This window comes from Scyliorhinus canicula, chromosome 13 (assembly GCF_902713615.1).
Source record: "Scyliorhinus canicula chromosome 13, sScyCan1.1, whole genome shotgun sequence".
In the NCBI taxonomy this organism is placed as follows: Eukaryota; Metazoa; Chordata; class Chondrichthyes; order Carcharhiniformes; family Scyliorhinidae; genus Scyliorhinus; species Scyliorhinus canicula.
The window spans coordinates 161690882-161707173 of record NC_052158.1 but is presented as its reverse complement, the minus strand read 5'-3'; the positions used below and the strand labels follow the sequence as shown (position 1 = coordinate 161707173).

Genomic DNA, 16292 nt, shown 5'->3' with positions numbered 1-16292 from the left:
ATGTTCGTGAGGGACAAGTAATGTCCCAACTACAGATGTTGTGTTAACTGATCGGTAACTCCCTGATTTCCCTTGTGTTAACTGATCGGTAACTCCTGATTTCCCTTGTGTTAACTGATCGGTAACTCCCTGATTTCCCTTGTGTTAACTGATCGGTAACTCCTGATTTCCCTTGTGTTAACTGATCGGTAACTCCTGATTTCCCTTGTGTTAACTGATCGGTAACTCCCTGATTTCCCTTGTGTTAACTGATCGGTAACTCCTGATTTCCCTTGTGTTAACTGATCGGTAACTCCTGATTTCCCTTGTGTTAACTGATCGGTAACTCCCTGATTTTCCCTTGTGTTAACTGATCGGTAACTCCCTGATTTCCCTTGTGTTAACTGATGGGTAACTCCCTGATTTCCCTTGTGTTAACTGATCGGAATCTCCTTATTTCCCTTGTGTTAACTGATCGGTAACTTCTGATTTCCCTTGTGTTAACTGATCGGTAGCCCCCTGATTTTCCTTGTTGTGTTAACTCCCTCATTTCCCTCCTTGTGTGAACTGATCGGTAACTCATGATTTTCCTTGTTGTGTTAATTGATCGGTAAATCCTGATTTCCCTTGTGTTAACTGATCGGTCCGAGTGACAAACAGTTTCTAATCTAAAGGAGCTGTTTCTAGTTGAGAGAACATTGGAAGATTATAGTTGGAGCACATCGTACCAACTTCCATTAAAACCCAAGGTGGGAACCATCTGATGGTGAGGATTGTAGCTCCTGCATAATTATTTTCATTGTTACAGCCATTTTGATTACTTTAATTTTGTCCACAGATGCAATGCTGCTGCGCTAGAGGCTGCTGCCGGCTATCTGCAGATGGAGGATGTTGTGAAAATATGTAAAGCAAAGACGGAATCACTTGAGATTAATTTGAACAATGCGCCTAAGGCTCCATCTGACATCCAGGAGACTAAAGAGCCAATCAGTTGCTTCACCAGCCCAGGAACAGAGAAGGACATTGTCCAGCAGGGACCTGGAGCAATGGTCAGCTGTGAAGAAAAATTGTTTAGTACTCCAGATACTAGCTGTGATTGGAAAATGGACAGTTTGCACTTACAGCCAGCAAACATGGACAGAACGTCAGGAAGCAGAGGGGAGGAACCAAAGGCTGACCAACACTCTGTTCTGCCGGTGAGGGGCGTCAGTTCCAACAAGGTGCGCCACTGTGCAAGAATTAAACGTCAAAGCAGTTGCTCCGTTAGAAAGGTGGTGAGTAGAGTTTGTGGTGAGAGTGCAACACAATTAAACATGGTCAGCACTGACCTCCAACCAAACAACATCCCTCACCCAGAGTTAGATAACGACTATAAAAACCCTGTAGCTGTGAACAAGATTGTTCAGAAGACAAATGGGAAGCCGAGACGGAAGTGCTCACGGCGACGTGGCACCTTGTCAGAAAGGTGCAAATCGAAACAAACAGCTGGAGGAAGCAGAGTCAGGCTGGCGAAGCTGGGGAACAGTGATGGGGAGCTGCTGAAAATGAAACCAATCTGTAACATGTGCGGCAAATTGTTCTCCGAAGCCAGCAGTCTGCGCCGGCACATGAGGATTCACAAAGGACTAAAACCATATGTGTGCCAGCTCTGTGCGAAGGCTTTTACTCAGTGCAACCAGCTAAAAACACACATCAGGACCCACACAGGTAACTGTAAACACAACAAATAAATAAGATTTTAATACTAATTGTATTATCCAGAATCAAATTGGAAAACTGGTTTTTGAGCAAGATAGACTTTGAGGACCCCTGCAATACATGTCTGAACATAGAACAGCACAGAACAAGCCCTTTGGCCCTCGATGTGCCGAGCTTTGTCCGAAACCAAGATCAAGCTATCCCACTCCCTGTCATTCTGGTGTGCTCCATGTGCCTATCCAATAACCGCTTGAAAGTTCCTAAAGTGTCCGACTCCACTATCACAGCAGGCAGTCCATTCCACACCCTAACCACTCGGACATTCCTCTTGTATCTCCCACCCTGAACCTCATAGTTATGCCCCATTGTAACAGCTACATCCACTCGAGGAAATAGAGTGGACATTCAGAGACTATCTATCCCCCTCATCATCTTATAAACTTCTATGAAGTCGCCTCTCCTCCTCCTTCGCTCCAAAGAGAAAAGCCCGAGCTCCCTCAACCTTTCCTCAGAAGACATATCCTGCAAACCAGACAGGATCCTGGTAAATCTCCTTTGCATCCTTTCCAATGCTTCCACATCCTTCCTATAGTGAGGTGACCAGAACTGCACACAATACTCCAAATGTGGTCTCACCAGGGTCATGTACAGTTGCAGCATAACCCCGCGGCTCTTAAACTCAAGCCCCCTGTTAATAAACACTAACACAGTTATAGGCCGCCTTCACGGCTCTATCCACTTGAGTGGCAACCTTCAGAGATCTGTGGACATGAACCCCAAGATCTCACTGTTCCTCCACATTCCTTAGAACCCTGCCGTTGACCCTGTAATCCGCATTCAAATGTATCCTACCAAAATGAATCACCTCGCACTTATCAGTGTGAAACTCCATCTGTCATATTTCAGCCCAGCTCTGCATCCTATCAATGTCTCTTTGCAGCCTACAACAGCCCTCCACCTCATCCACTACTCCACCAATCTTGGTGTCATCAGCAAATTTACTGATCTACCCTTCAGCTCCCTCCTCCAAGCCATTGATAAAAATTAGAAATAGCAGAGGACCCAGCACAGATCCCTGTGGTACCCCGCTGGTAACTGGTCTCCAGTCTGAAATTTTTCCATCCACTATCACTCTCTCTCGTCTTTGTGTTAGCCAGTTACTTATCCAATTGTCAAATTTCCCTCTATCCCACACCTCCTTACTTTCTTCATGAGCCGACCATGGGGAACCTTATCAAACGCCTTACTAAAATCCATGTATATGACATCAACTGCTCTACCTTCATCTACACACTTAGTTACCTCCTCAAAGAATTCAGTCAAATTTGTGAGGCAAGACTTACCCTTAACAAATCCGTGTTGACTTCTCAGATTAAGCTGCATCTTTCCAAATGGTCATTAATCCTATCTCTCCGGACACTTTCCATTAATTTACCGACCACCGAAGTAAGACTAACTGGCCTATAATTACTAGGGTCATTCCTATTCTCTTTCTTGTACAGAGGAACAACGTTCGCCACTCTCCAGTCCTCTGGCACTATCCCCGTGGACAGTGAGGACCCAAAGATCAAAGCCAAAGGCTCTGCAATCTCATCCCTTGCCTCCCAAAGAATCCTAGGATATATCCCATCTGACCCAGGAGACATATCGACCCTCAGGATTTTCAAAATTGCGAATACCTTCCCTCGGAACATCTACCTCCTCCAGCCTACCTGCCTGTATCACACTCTCATCCTCAAAAACATGGCCCCTCTCCTTGGTGAACACTGAAGAAAAGTATTCATTCACGTCTCTCCTATCTCTTCTGACCCCATGCACCAGTTCCCACTACTGTCCTTGACCGGCCCTACCCTCACCCTGGTCATTCTTTCATTTCTCACATCAGAGTAAAAAGCCTTGGGGTTTTCCTTGATCCAACCCGCCAAGGACTTCTCATGCCCCCTCCTAGTTCTCCTAAGTCCTTTTTTTTTTTTTAGCTCATTCCTTGCTACCTTGTAACCCTCAAACGACCCAGCTGAACCTTGTTTTCTTACATACGCTTCCTTTTTCCTCTTGACAAGACATTCAACCTCTTTTGTGAACCATGGTTCCCTCACACGGCCATTTCCTCCCTGCCTGACGGACATACCTATCAAGGACACGCAGTATTTGTTCCTTCAACAAGCTCCACTTTTCATTTGTGCCTTTCCCTGATAGTTTCTGTTCCCATCTTATGCTCCCTAATTCTTGCCTAATCGCATCATAATTACCCCTCCCCCAATTATAAACCTTGCCCTGCCGTATGGCCCTATCCCTCTCCATTGCAATAGTGAAAGATACCGAATTGTGGTCACTATCTCCAAAGTGCTCTCCCACAAACAAATCTAACACTTGGCCCAGTTCATTACCCAGTACCAAATCAAATGTGACCCCCCTCTTGTCAGCCTATCCACATATTGTGTCAGGAAACCCTCCAGCACACACTGTACAAAAACTGCCCCATCCGAACTGTTCGACCTATAGAGGTTCCAATCAATGTTTGGAAAGTTAAAGTCACCCATGACAACTACCCTGAGACCTTCACATCTATCCATAATCTGTTTTGCAATTTCTTCCTCCACATCTTGATTACTATTTGGGGGCCTATAGAAAACTCCTAACAACGTGACCGCTCGTTTCCTATTTCTAACTTCAGCCCATATTACCTCAGTCGGCAGTTCCCCTTCGAACTGCCTTTCTGCAGCCGTTAAACTATCCTTGATTAACAATGCTACTCCTCCACCTCTTTTACCACCTTCCCTACTCTTACTGAAACATCTATACCCCGGAACTTCCAACAACCATTCCTGTCCCTGTTCTAACCATGTCTCCGTAATGGCCACAACATTGTAGTCCCAAGTACCAATCCACGCTCCACGTTCATCTCCCTATTCCGGATGCCCCTTGCATTAAAGTAGACACACTTCAACCCACCTTCCTGCCTGCGACCTTGATACGCTCCTCAGTACTTCACTACATTTGATAAGGTTTCCCATGGCAGTTTGATGGAAAAAGTGAAGTCATATGGGGTTCAGGGTGTACTAGCTAGATGGATAAAGAACTGGCTGGGCAACAGGAGACAGAGAGTAGTGGTGGAAGGGAGTGTCTCAAAATGGAGAAAGGTGACTAGTGGTGTTCCACAGGGATCCGTGCTCAGACCACTGTTCTTTGTGATATACATAAATGATCTGGACGAAAGTATAAGTGGTCTGATGAGCAAGTTTGCAGATCATACTAAGATTGGTGGAGTTGCAGATAGCGAGGCGGACTGTCAGAGAAAACAGCAAAATATAGATAGATTGGAGAGTTGGGCAGATGGAGTTCAATCCAGGCAAATGTGAGGTGATGCATTTTGGAAGACCTAACTCAAGAGCGGACTATATGGTCAATGGAAGAGTCCTGGGGAAAATTGATGTACAGCGAGATCTGGGAGTTCAGGTCCATTGTACCCTGAAGGTGGCAACGCAGGTCGATAGAGTGGTCAAGAAGGCATATAGCATGCTTGCCTTCATTGGACGGGGTATTGAGTACAAGAGTCGGCAGGTCATGTTACAGTTGTATAGGACTTTGGTTAGGCCACATTTGGAATACTGCATGCAGTTCTGGTCGCCACGTTACCAGAAGGATGTGGATGCTTTAGAGAGGGTGCAGAGGAGGTTCACCAGGATGTTGCCTGGTATGGAGGGTGCTAGCTATGAAGAAAGGTTGAGAAGATTAGGATTGTTTTCATTGGAAAGATGGTGGTTGAGGGGAGACCTGATTTGAGGTCTACAAAATTGAGAGGTATGGACAGGGTGGATAGCAACAAGCTTTTTCCAAGAGTTGGGGTGTCAGTTACAAGGGGTCACGATTTTGAGGTGGGAGGGGAAAAGTTTAAGGGAGATGTGCGTGGAAAGTTTTTTACGCAGAGGGTGGTGGGTGCCTGGAACGCTTTGCCAGCGGAGGTGGTAGAGGCAGGCACGATGAGTATCATTTAAGATGCATCTGGACAGATACATGAATGGGTGGGGAACAGAGAGAAGTAGACCTTGGAAAATAGGCAACAGGTTTAGATAAAGGATCTGGATCAGCGCAGGCTGGGAGGGCCGAAGGGCCTGTTCCTGTGTTGTAATTTTCTTTGTTCTTTGTACTCTCAACACTGGCTTAAAAATTAGTTTAAACCCCCCCCCCCCCCCCCCCCGCCCGAAGAGTCCGGTCCTCCTTGATTTTCTGGTAGTCACCCATTCCCCCACTGCCTGCATGATTCTAGCCTGTGGCGTGATCACTTTGCTAAATATGCTATCCACTTAGTCCTCAGAATTGTGGATGCACCACAGTGACTCCAGCTGCCTCTTCCAAATCCCAGAGCTCGAGTTTCTGCAGGTGGTGACACTTCCTGTAGATGTGCTTGTCTAGGCCACATGAGGTGCCCACCACTTCACAAACACCACAGGATGAGCATTTTGCACAGCCAAGCTGCCGTGCAACACCGGCCACATGAGGTGCCCACCACTTCACACACACCACAGGATGAGCATTTTGCACAGCCAAGCTGCCGTGCAACACCGGCCACATGAGGTGCCCACCACTTCACACACACCACAGGATGAGCATTTTGCACAGCCGAGCTGCCGTGCAACACCGGCCACATGAGGTGCCCACCACTTCCATTAAGGGCTGGTTTAGCACAGGGCTAAATAGCTGGCTTTTAAAGCAGGCCAGCAGCGCGGGTTCAATTCCCGTACCAGCCTCCCCGAACAGGTGCCGGAATGTGGCGACTAGGGGCTTTTCACAGTAACTTCATTTGAAGTCTACTTGTGACAATAAGCGATTTTCATTTCATTTTTTCATTTCATTTCACACACCACAGGATGAGCATTTTGCTGCCCTGCCACACCTGAAATTAACTTTTGGGCTATTTGCTTTAAACTGAAAGCTAGAAAGTAAGGGAGACTTGCTCTCCAGTGAGTTCCTTCTCCTGAGCCTCTTGAGATGCTTAAAGGTCATGCAAAACTTTTACTTTTTTCTATAATCCAGCTATTACACGACTGGATTACTTAATTTGAATTACTAAACCCGACTACCACCAATAGAATTTACTACTGCTACTGCAAAAGTCTTACTCTGAATAAAACCTCACAGTAACTGGACCAGTTCTTAAGAATCAAAATGGGCCAAGTTGACACTAACTAGTTGTTGAGCTGGCGCCCTGTGAAGTCACGCTCTATTTTCCCCAATTCTGGTCAACCCACTGACTTGTGACCCACGACCAACCCAGTGTAACAATAGCAGCTACTTTCTGAATTCTCGCCCCTCTCGGGTCTTTCGAAGCCTCCGGGTCCAATTACTTTTCCTCCTACTTGATTGTTTTAATTTCCTTCTTCCCTTTTGCCTCTTGTCTTTCTCCTGTTCTTGGGATAGTTTATGTCTCCAAGTTTGATTTTTATATATTATATATATGTATAAACAATGGTCCTCGCACTGACCCGTGAGGAACACCATTGTCTGACATCTCCAAGCTGTTGATTTATTAAAAAATCTCTTTATTATTATGTTAAAAGCCTCACGACTGATGGATTTCCCAGCTTGTATTTACCAGGCATGTCCTTACACCGATTCTTGACCAAGCATGTTCCATTTGCCACCTGCCAATTCTCTGGTACATCCCAGTCACCAAGTATCTGGGCAGGATTAGACAATTATGGCAAACCCTTCCACTCTCTCGGTTCCCATTTCCCTTCCTAATCTGGGATGTGAGCCATCTGAACCAGCTGAGCTACCTGCTCTAAGCATAACCAATCTCTCCAATTTTCCCATTAATTTTCACCCCATTCAATACTTCTGCCATCTCTATTTCTACTGATATTTTGTCAGTATCCAATCGGTAAGTATTCTCGCCTGGCCTGCCCTGTGTCTCTAAGTATATATCTTTGTCCCAAATAATAATAATCGCTTATTGTCACGAGTAGGCTTCAATGAAGTTACTGTGAAAAGTCCCTAGTCGCCACATTCCGGCGCCTGTTTGGGGAGGCTGGTACGGGAATGAACCCGCGCTGCTGGCCTTGTTCTGCATTACAAGCCAGCTGTTTAGCCCACTGTGCTAAACCAGCCCCTGATGCCACTCTGCCTTTTACCATCTGCTCATCAGTAGGTTTTTGGGTTCCGTTTTCTGGTAACTGCCATTTTATTTTTGCATTCTCTCTTTGCCAGTGTTATTTTACTTTTGACTTCCCAACTCAACTTATTGTATTTGGCTTGGTTCTCATTTGAAAAATTCGAGTCCTAGAGTCTACAGCACAGAGAAGGCCTTTCGGCCCATCGCACCTGTGCTGGTCAAAAACAACCATCTAACTATTTTAATCCCATTTCCCAGCACTTGGCCCATCGTTGTGTCTGCCCTGGGATCGCAGGGGCACATCTCAATACTTGTTAAATGTTATGAGGGTCTCTGCCTCCACCCCCCCTTTCAGGCAGCGAGTTCCAGACTCCTGCCACCCTCTGGGTGAAAGGGTTTTCCTCGTATCCACTCTAAACCTCCTGCCCCTCACCTTAAATCTCTGCCCCCCTGGTCATTGATCCCTCCACCAAGGGGAAAAGATTGTTCCTGTTTCCTCTATGCCCCTCATAATTTAATACTGTTGCACGTTTTACTATGGGCGTAAAACGCGTTTATTGGAGTGTATTAACACGCCTCCGAGTTCGACGTGTGCTTAACACTGCTAGGCTCTGTTCTATGTAATTATTTAGCTCTGGAGTCGCCAGCTGCCGTATAGGCAACGTCACAAGTATTCCAAGGTCAAGTTCAAAGTAATAAAGACGATACACCGATTAGTAAAGTTCAAACGATCAATATTTATTATACAGTTAATAATAAATACTCATGCACACACTAAGAGACTAAGCTACAACTAAACATAAGCAAACAGAATACTTATCTAACAGGAACAGGCAAGGTCAGAGAACGAGGCCTTCGTCCTGGTTTTGTCTGCAGCCTTCAGCAAGCGTTCTGGCACTTGGGAGTCTAGCGGGCTTGGATCGCGTAGCGAGCGTTGAACTTACGGTTTCGGCGGCTGGTGCTCAACGGCTGGAGTCAGGATACCAGGTGTCAGTCGGGGCCGGAGCACGGGTTTAACAGACCGGACAACACGAGGTCCCTATCTTTTATAGGGGTTCCGTTGTCCTTCCCTCTTCTCGGGCGGGCTCTACCTATTGGATCAATTTCTTATCGATACTGGATTAATTCCCCAATGCGAGGGGGTCTCCGTGATGGAGGGGGCGTTTCTTATGTCCTTTTGTTCGGAGGTTTCTGGTGCCTCGATGTCTGGGTCTTGATTGGAATGTGTCCATTCAGAACCAAATGTATCTATTGTGTGGGTGTTCAAGTCTGATGGCCTCATTAGCATGCAAAGCGTTTTGCCATTTGCACCTAGCTAAGGTCTTTTCACCTGAGCCCAAACTGGTTCCTGCTGCTGCAGAATGCAAACTGCTCTTTGCAGACTGCTGTTCTGGCTGAACTGTCTGTTTCCCAGCAGCCTTCCATTTTAGTTTGGCTCAGTGTCCATTTTGCGTGGCCAGCATGGCTACATTCCCTCCTTGTGATCCTCACAATCATACTATTGTGAAGGATCACCTATGTACTTTGCCTCCTTGTGTTCTGACCTCTTGCCAGTTCCTGTTCTACTCTGTTCTAAACTATGGGAAGAAGAGAAAAAAATTTTAACTAACATTTCTACTTGGCCCTATGTCAAAAGGGACATGCATTACTACAATCGGGAACCTCTACCTATCACTATTAACCTTAACCTTAACTTAAACATTTAATCACTCTAAAATCTTAACCATTCACACCACAACATCACACTTCCCAACTCGGCAGTCGAGTATGGAACAATATAATACATGGCTGAATTTTATTTACAGAGTGTTGTAATCAGTGAGGGGTTGAGGGGTTTGGTGGAATCCGAAGATGGGGGATTGCACTCTATAGATGGGTGAGGTGCTGGAACGAGAGGCTCTCCTCTTCCATTTCCTCAACCTGAGGGTCTGCACTAGGATGATGAGGATCGCAATCACCAACAGTGATTCGATTATGTAGGACATGGAGTACCACGTCATGAATTTAGTACACCAGGTCTGAACCTCGCTGATCAGAGCTGAGCACTGGGGGTTTGCTGTACTAACATTTACGGTGGGGGTTGTGGGGGAAACGTGTCTTGTTTCCACACATATACATATGACATTAAACAGTAATAAGTGGGCTTCCATCATTTTGCTGTTCTTCCTCTTTCTCTTCCTTCTTCCTCCGGTATTGACAATCCTGGCTTCGACCTCTGTCTCGTCCTTTGAAACCTTTGGGATCAAGCACAGTATCTGTCAATACACAGTTTAAGACCTTTACTTGTTAGTGCATCTGTCTTTCAAAACCCAATTGACCCTTTAAAATGACTGGCTAAGTCACACCCTGTGACTCCCCTCATTTTTTTTTTTCAAAAAGCGAATTTAAAGACCAGCATACACCTAACAATCCTTCCTTCTGCGAGCCGTCTCGCAGGCTTTGCTGATTTACCATCCGAATGTTTCCGGATGTAAATAGCATGTGGGATGGTGGCCGAAGGGCTACCTAACCTAAAATGAAAACAAATTTGGAAATAAACATCCGAATGAGTTGCGTATGGGCCGCTACGGGTACGAGTTGGATGGGATCCCCGGGTAGGGCGTGCTGTGCCATACCCGAGCTTGGCTGACCAAGGGTTGGTTCTCAGACAGGGCGGGTCCTCAGTGCCGTTTGTCCACTGCCTGAGTAACCTGGAAAAAACGGGTACGAATGTGTTGACCATGACTTGCAGCCTCTATTTCGCCGAATAGAGGGGCACCTAAAAAACCAAGGGAGCCAAGATGCTCCAACTGAGGACATTACTGAAGTTCTCAGAGATATCTGCAGATAAACTATTTGGCGTGTGGCCTTACAACTTTGGAAAAGATCTCCAATCAAACCGAAGTTCTCAAAGGTATCTGCGGACAAGCTAACGTGTATGTGAGGTGGTCACAATCTTTTCAGCTGAAAAGAAGATGTCCATCCTCCAACTGAAACATTGTACAATCCTGAAAACAAACAAACATAAAACGAAGACAAACATACGTGCAGGTTCCATCAGAAAGGACATCGTTTCCCTCAAACGATTCCTATTTTACATCATCTGGACACCTCACTTTGATTCTGCCTCTGTGAACAGGGTCACAAAGGGGTTGCCGTGTCGGGAGTCAGACACCGTGTCGTCCTGCTCTCCCGGATCCCACACCCTTGTGTGGATCAGGCATGCAATTTTGGAGTTGTGTGACCGGGGGTCACTTTCGTCATTGCGGACAAGTCTGTAGGAATTGTCCCTGTGCCATTGTGTGGCGTCGAGTGTGTTGTCGGGGTAGTCGGGGTCGGGTGGTGGTTCGGGGTTTTTGAGGTAAGTGACTTCCATGGGGTCACTGGAGTCGGGGTCGTAGTTGGTGCAGTGTGGGCTGTATGGCTGTGTGGTGTCGCTGTCTTCAGAGTCAGTGTCAGTCCTGCTGTCTCTGCTGTGGCAGCTTGTGGGCGTGTCGGGGCGTGGTCTGTAGTGGTCTGTGGGCGGAGTCGTGGGCGAGTCCGTTGATGAACTGGTCTGTGAGGGGGATGGTGGAAAAGTGTTTCTGGTGGGCGGGGTGAAGTGTTCTGCTGCGTCTAGCAGGACATGGTGAGCATGGTTGGCCTGTGTTCCATAAGCCTTTAACTGGTTTATATGGAACCACGCGGTCTTCCCATTAGGATACTTTATCCTGTAAACGGAGGGGCTAATTTTGTCCGAAATTGAGTAGGGACCGGAATATTTTGGAGCCAAAAAACTGCTGGGGTTATAAACAGATAACATTACCTGTTGCCCAACCTGGAATTCTGTGGGGTGGACGGTCTTATTGAAACAGGCAGTCCGTTGCTGTCGGCGTTTCCCTAGCTGGACTGCGGCTGCGAGCTGTGCAGACCTCACAGTCTCAACTAGTTCTTTAACTGCCTTTTCATGTGTGAGGGCCGTCACTTCGGGGCTTGTCATGTCCAGTCCTAAAAGGAATTCTGTACCTTTCATAGGGCGTCCGGTCATGAGTGTGTGTGGTGTGTATCCTGTCGATGTGGAGACAGTGTTCCTTATGAACATAAGTGCAAAGGGGAGCACTGAATCCCATGTGGAATTGTTCTCTTGAACCATTTTTCTGAGGGTAGTTTTTAGGGTCCGATTCATGCGCTCCACAATCCCGCTGGACTGTGGATGATACGCAATATGGAAGTTCTGTTTGATGCCGAATATTGTCAGGACGTTCCTCATGACCCGTCCTGTAAAGTGAGATCCCTGGTCCGAATCGATACTTCGGGGTAAACCCCATCTCGTGAAGATGTGGTGGGTCAGGATCTTTGCAGCTGTCTTAGCTGTATTTGTTCGTGAGGGAAATGCCTCTACCCACTTGGTAAAGGTATCTATCACCACCAGAACGTATTTATAGCCATTCCTGCAAGGGGGCAATGGACCTATAAAGTCGATCTGGAGGTTTGTCCAAGGGCCGTTAACTGGGCGAGTATGCCGAAGTTGTGCTTTCTTAGAATACCTCTCCGGGTTATTCTGAGCACAAATCAGGCAATTCTCTATGTAGTGCGTTACATCATTCCTGAGATTAGGCCACCAACAGAGTTGCCTGAGGTGCCTCGTTGTTGCATCAATTCCCTGATGCCCGTGTCCGTCATGGAACAAGGCAATCATCTGATTCCTGTCCTGCTGTGGGACCACATAAAGTCGGTCCTTAATGATCACACCCTCATGTGTGGTCAGTGCGTGTTTAAAGTGCTCGTAAGCAGGCACAAAATTTCCCTTGAAGACCTCCCTGAGGTCTCCGTCCTGTTTTTGTGCTGCCACGAGATCTTTAATATCAGTCTGTGAGACTTGGACTGCGCTCACAGGGGCGCTAGCTGGTGCGCTAGCTGGGGGGGGTCCATAAGTGTCCTCTCCTGGAACCTGCCTTAGCCAATGCGTCGGCCTTTACATTCCCAGGGGGTGATGACCTATGGTGACTTCTTACTTTTATTATGCCGAAGGTCCTGTCCTTCGCTTTTTCTAGGATATGCTGGAGTAAGGGGGCTGATGGAAGGGGTTTTCCGTCTGCGGAGACAAAACCTCGTGTCCTCCACAGGGGCAGAAAATCTGTTAGGCTATTGCAGACATATAAGCTGTCTGAATATATGTCCGCTGGGCTGGGGAAAGAATCGGGGTGGTCCACTATGTACGCTATGGCTGCTAGCTCTGCTGCCTGTGCGCCTAAGTGACCTGGTAACTTAAGAGCTATCTCTTCGAGAGCGCGCCCCTGCGCGTCCTCTACATAGATGCCGCATCCTGTGATACGCTCACCATTTAAAACTGTGGAGGAACCGTCTACATAAATCCTCAAGGGTCCACACGTGTCTGTGGGCTGGGGGCTTTGTTTCGGGTTCCCTATCTTCCTGGGGGGTGTTTTTGCTAAAAAGGGTCCTGTGTTATGCAGGGGAGCTACAATTTCACAGTCATGGGGCTGTCCGGGGTATTGGAGGTTGTCTGCTAAGTATGTGTGGGTGCGTGTCCGTTTCACTGTAATGTCCCGTCCTTGTAAAAGTAGGGTCCACCTAGCTGCCCTAATCTGGCTAACTGAACCGTCCTTCAGTCGACCGTCTAGTAGTAGCTGTGTGGGTGTGTGTTCGGTCAGAATAGTAATGGGGTTGAGTCCGGTGATGTATGAGAAATACTGCACTGCCCAGAAGACAGCAAGGAGGTGCCTCTCTCAGGCTGAAAATCCTTGTTCTACCGGGTCTAACAGTCGGGAGGCATAAGCCACTGGTCTTAGCTGCTCGTGCCGTTCTTGGAGCAACACGGCCGAGAGGGTCAGATCGGTGCTCGCTACCTCTATTGCGTACGGTGAAAGTTGGTCGGGGACTAGCAGCGCGGGTGCTGCACTAAGGGCTCGTTTCAACTCTTCCACAGCGCCTGTATGCTGCGGAAGCCATTCCCAGGGGGCTCCCTTCTTAAGGAGGTCTGAAAGTGGGGCGGCTTTTGTCGCGAATCCGTCGATGTGGTTCCGACAATAGCCAACCAGTCCTAAAAACGACCGGAGGGCTGAGACATTTTGGGGAAGGGGCAATTTGACAATCGAATCAATTCTTTTGAATTCGATCTCGCGTTTGCCGTGCGTGATGACTGATCCCAAATACATCACTTTACTTTCCAATATTTGGGCCTTTTTCGGGTTAACTTTACATCCAATTTCAGTTAAGAGTTCCAGGAGTTCGGCCAGAAGCGAAATGTGCTCTGCCTTTGTGTCTGTCTGCAGTAGTAGGTCGTCTACATACTGTACCAGACAATCGGGTCGGGAAAATTTTTCTAATCCACTTGCCAGCTGTCGGTGGAAAATGGAGGGTGAATTGTGGAATCCTTGTGGGAGGCATGTCCACGTGTACTGCTGTGTTTTAAAAGTGAATGCGAATTTGTATTGGCACGCTTTTGCCAATGGTATTGACCAGAATCCATTACTGATGTCCAATACCGTGAAGTACTTGGCGTTGAGACCCTGCTTGAGCATGGTCTCGGGACTAGTAGCTACCGTTGGGGCTACTGCGGGGGTTACTTTGTTGAGTTCCCGATAATCGATGGTCAGACGCCATGATCCATCGGGCTTCCTCACTGGCCAAATAGGGGCATTGTTGGTGGAGGCTACCGTTCTCAGTACACCTTGGTCCAACAAGCTGCCTATAACCTTTTCTATTTCCACCTCTGCCTCGAGGGGAAATCTATACTGCTTTTGCGGTCGGGGGTCCTGTCCGGTAACATGAACTTGTCCAGTCATTCTGCCACAGTCATGACGGTGACTTGCAAATGCTGTCCTGTGTTTGTTTAGTAGGGCCTTAATTTGTCGGTCGGTGTGGAGTGTAGTCAGGTCGAATGAGTACTCTCCCACTGCGCTAATCCGATTAGCGTAGTCTCCTACTGTGAGGGTGGCTGGGGCTCTGTCTGATCTCGCCATTCGCCAGACACACTGGTTCACTGGGTCGAACGACAAGCTGTGAGCGTTCATAAAATCTATCCCCAGGATGTGTTCTGCTGTCCGGGGAAGATTTACTAAAACTACGGGGTGCCTTTTGCTAATGTTCCCTAGCTGGATCGCTACGGGTGCTGTGATATGTCCCTGCTGCGAGTGTCCGGTGAACCCGCTAAGTGTGATGGTGGAGGTGGTCGGCCACGTGTCTATGTGTGCCGTGGTTGTGGAATTAATGGTGGTGCGGGAGCCTCCTGTGTCCCACAGTAACTCTATGGGCTTCCCTTTGACTTTTGCCGTGACTACGGGCCTCCCTGATGAGTCCCATAGTGTGTCACAGACCCAAGTGGGGGAGCCCGAACACCGTCAGTTCGTCTCGTCCACATTGGTGGGTCCTGACTGTACTGCTACATTGTGGATGGGTTTTGCCTTACTGCGGTTCAGAGTGCCTGTCTGCTGGCCTCTCTGAGATCGCTGGGGTGCATTACACTCTTTTGCCCAATGCCCTAACTGTCCACAGTTATAGCATTCCTGTCCTTTCTGTTGAGGGCTGCTCTTGCCTTCATTTACCCATGCGGGCTTCTGGTGCTCTCTGACTGCTTGGATATCTGCAGCAGCCTGAGCCTCTTCTGGGGATCTAACCTTTGCTTTTGCCTGAAGCGATTGCTCCCAAGCGCGGGACAATCTTTTGAGGACCCATTTTTCGTTATGGGCCTCTTCTGAGGGGTCGTAATTATTGCAAGCGCTCTGTCCTGCTTCTGTTGCGTGTGAGATAATTGTGCGCGTCCACTTAACCATGTTTTCGCGGGTTAAATGCGCTCTATCTAGCTGTCCGAAAACTGCGCTGAAATGAATCCACAGCCTTCCTGCGAATGCTGTGGGGTGTTCGGATCTCTTCTGCCTGCACTTATTCAATCCTTCTACGGGGTCACCTCTATTGTACCCGATGGCATCTAAAATGGCAGTGTGCATCTCCTCTAGGCTGCCTCCTGCCACGTTTTGTGGGTCGGGGAGGGCTGCCACTACACTCTGGTCTAAGCTCAGCACGGTGAGCTTAACCTGCTCTCTCTCATCCAGGCCGTACATGGTAGCCTGCTGTTTTACTTTAGCGAAGAACTGGTGGGGGTCTGCGGTGGGGAGGAACGGAGTGATCTTTTCACAAGCGTCCCTTAGCTGGGTTACTGTTAAAGGGGTGGTGTAAGTTATGTCTGGGGCGCCTTCTGATTCGGCTTTCCTCTGTGTGGTTACGGGATTCATGGGTGCGGTTATGATCTGAGCTGTGGGGGGTTGGGGTGCCTGTCGTTTCTGCTGAGCTGCTGGCGCACATGTTCCCTGAACATAACGCTGCGCTGTCTCACTTAATTCCTGCCAATCTGGGGCGTTTTCCCCATCTAACTGAGCTCCAAAGGTGCTTTGGAAGCCATTCTGCACCGAAAGCAGAGATTGCAGTTCCGCAATCTGTTTCCTGCATTTCGCGTGGTCAACTGTGCTTTGTCTTTGTTCGGTCGTTGCAGCATGGAGTGCTCTCAAAGCTGCTTTGAGATCGGAAC

At 47.8% G+C, this 16292-nt stretch overlaps 1 protein-coding gene across 5 annotated transcripts in view; it reads left to right on the top strand.

Annotated features, from left to right (window-relative positions):
- The first annotated feature begins 706 nt into the window (after positions 1 to 706).
- LOC119976015 (myoneurin-like) overlaps positions 707 to 16292 on the top strand; it is a 75775-nt gene continuing 60189 nt past the window's right edge. For 4 of the 5 annotated variants that reach the window (XM_038816074.1, XM_038816070.1, XM_038816071.1 and 1 more), the window contains exon 1: positions 785 to 1686. In XM_038816074.1, coding sequence (XP_038672002.1) covers positions 861 to 1686 — 826 coding nt within the window. In that variant the 5' untranslated portion in view covers positions 785 to 860. Of the gene's footprint in view, positions 729 to 784; positions 1687 to 16292 lie in introns of those variants that run through there. The other variant, XM_038816069.1, reaches the window with a different exon arrangement.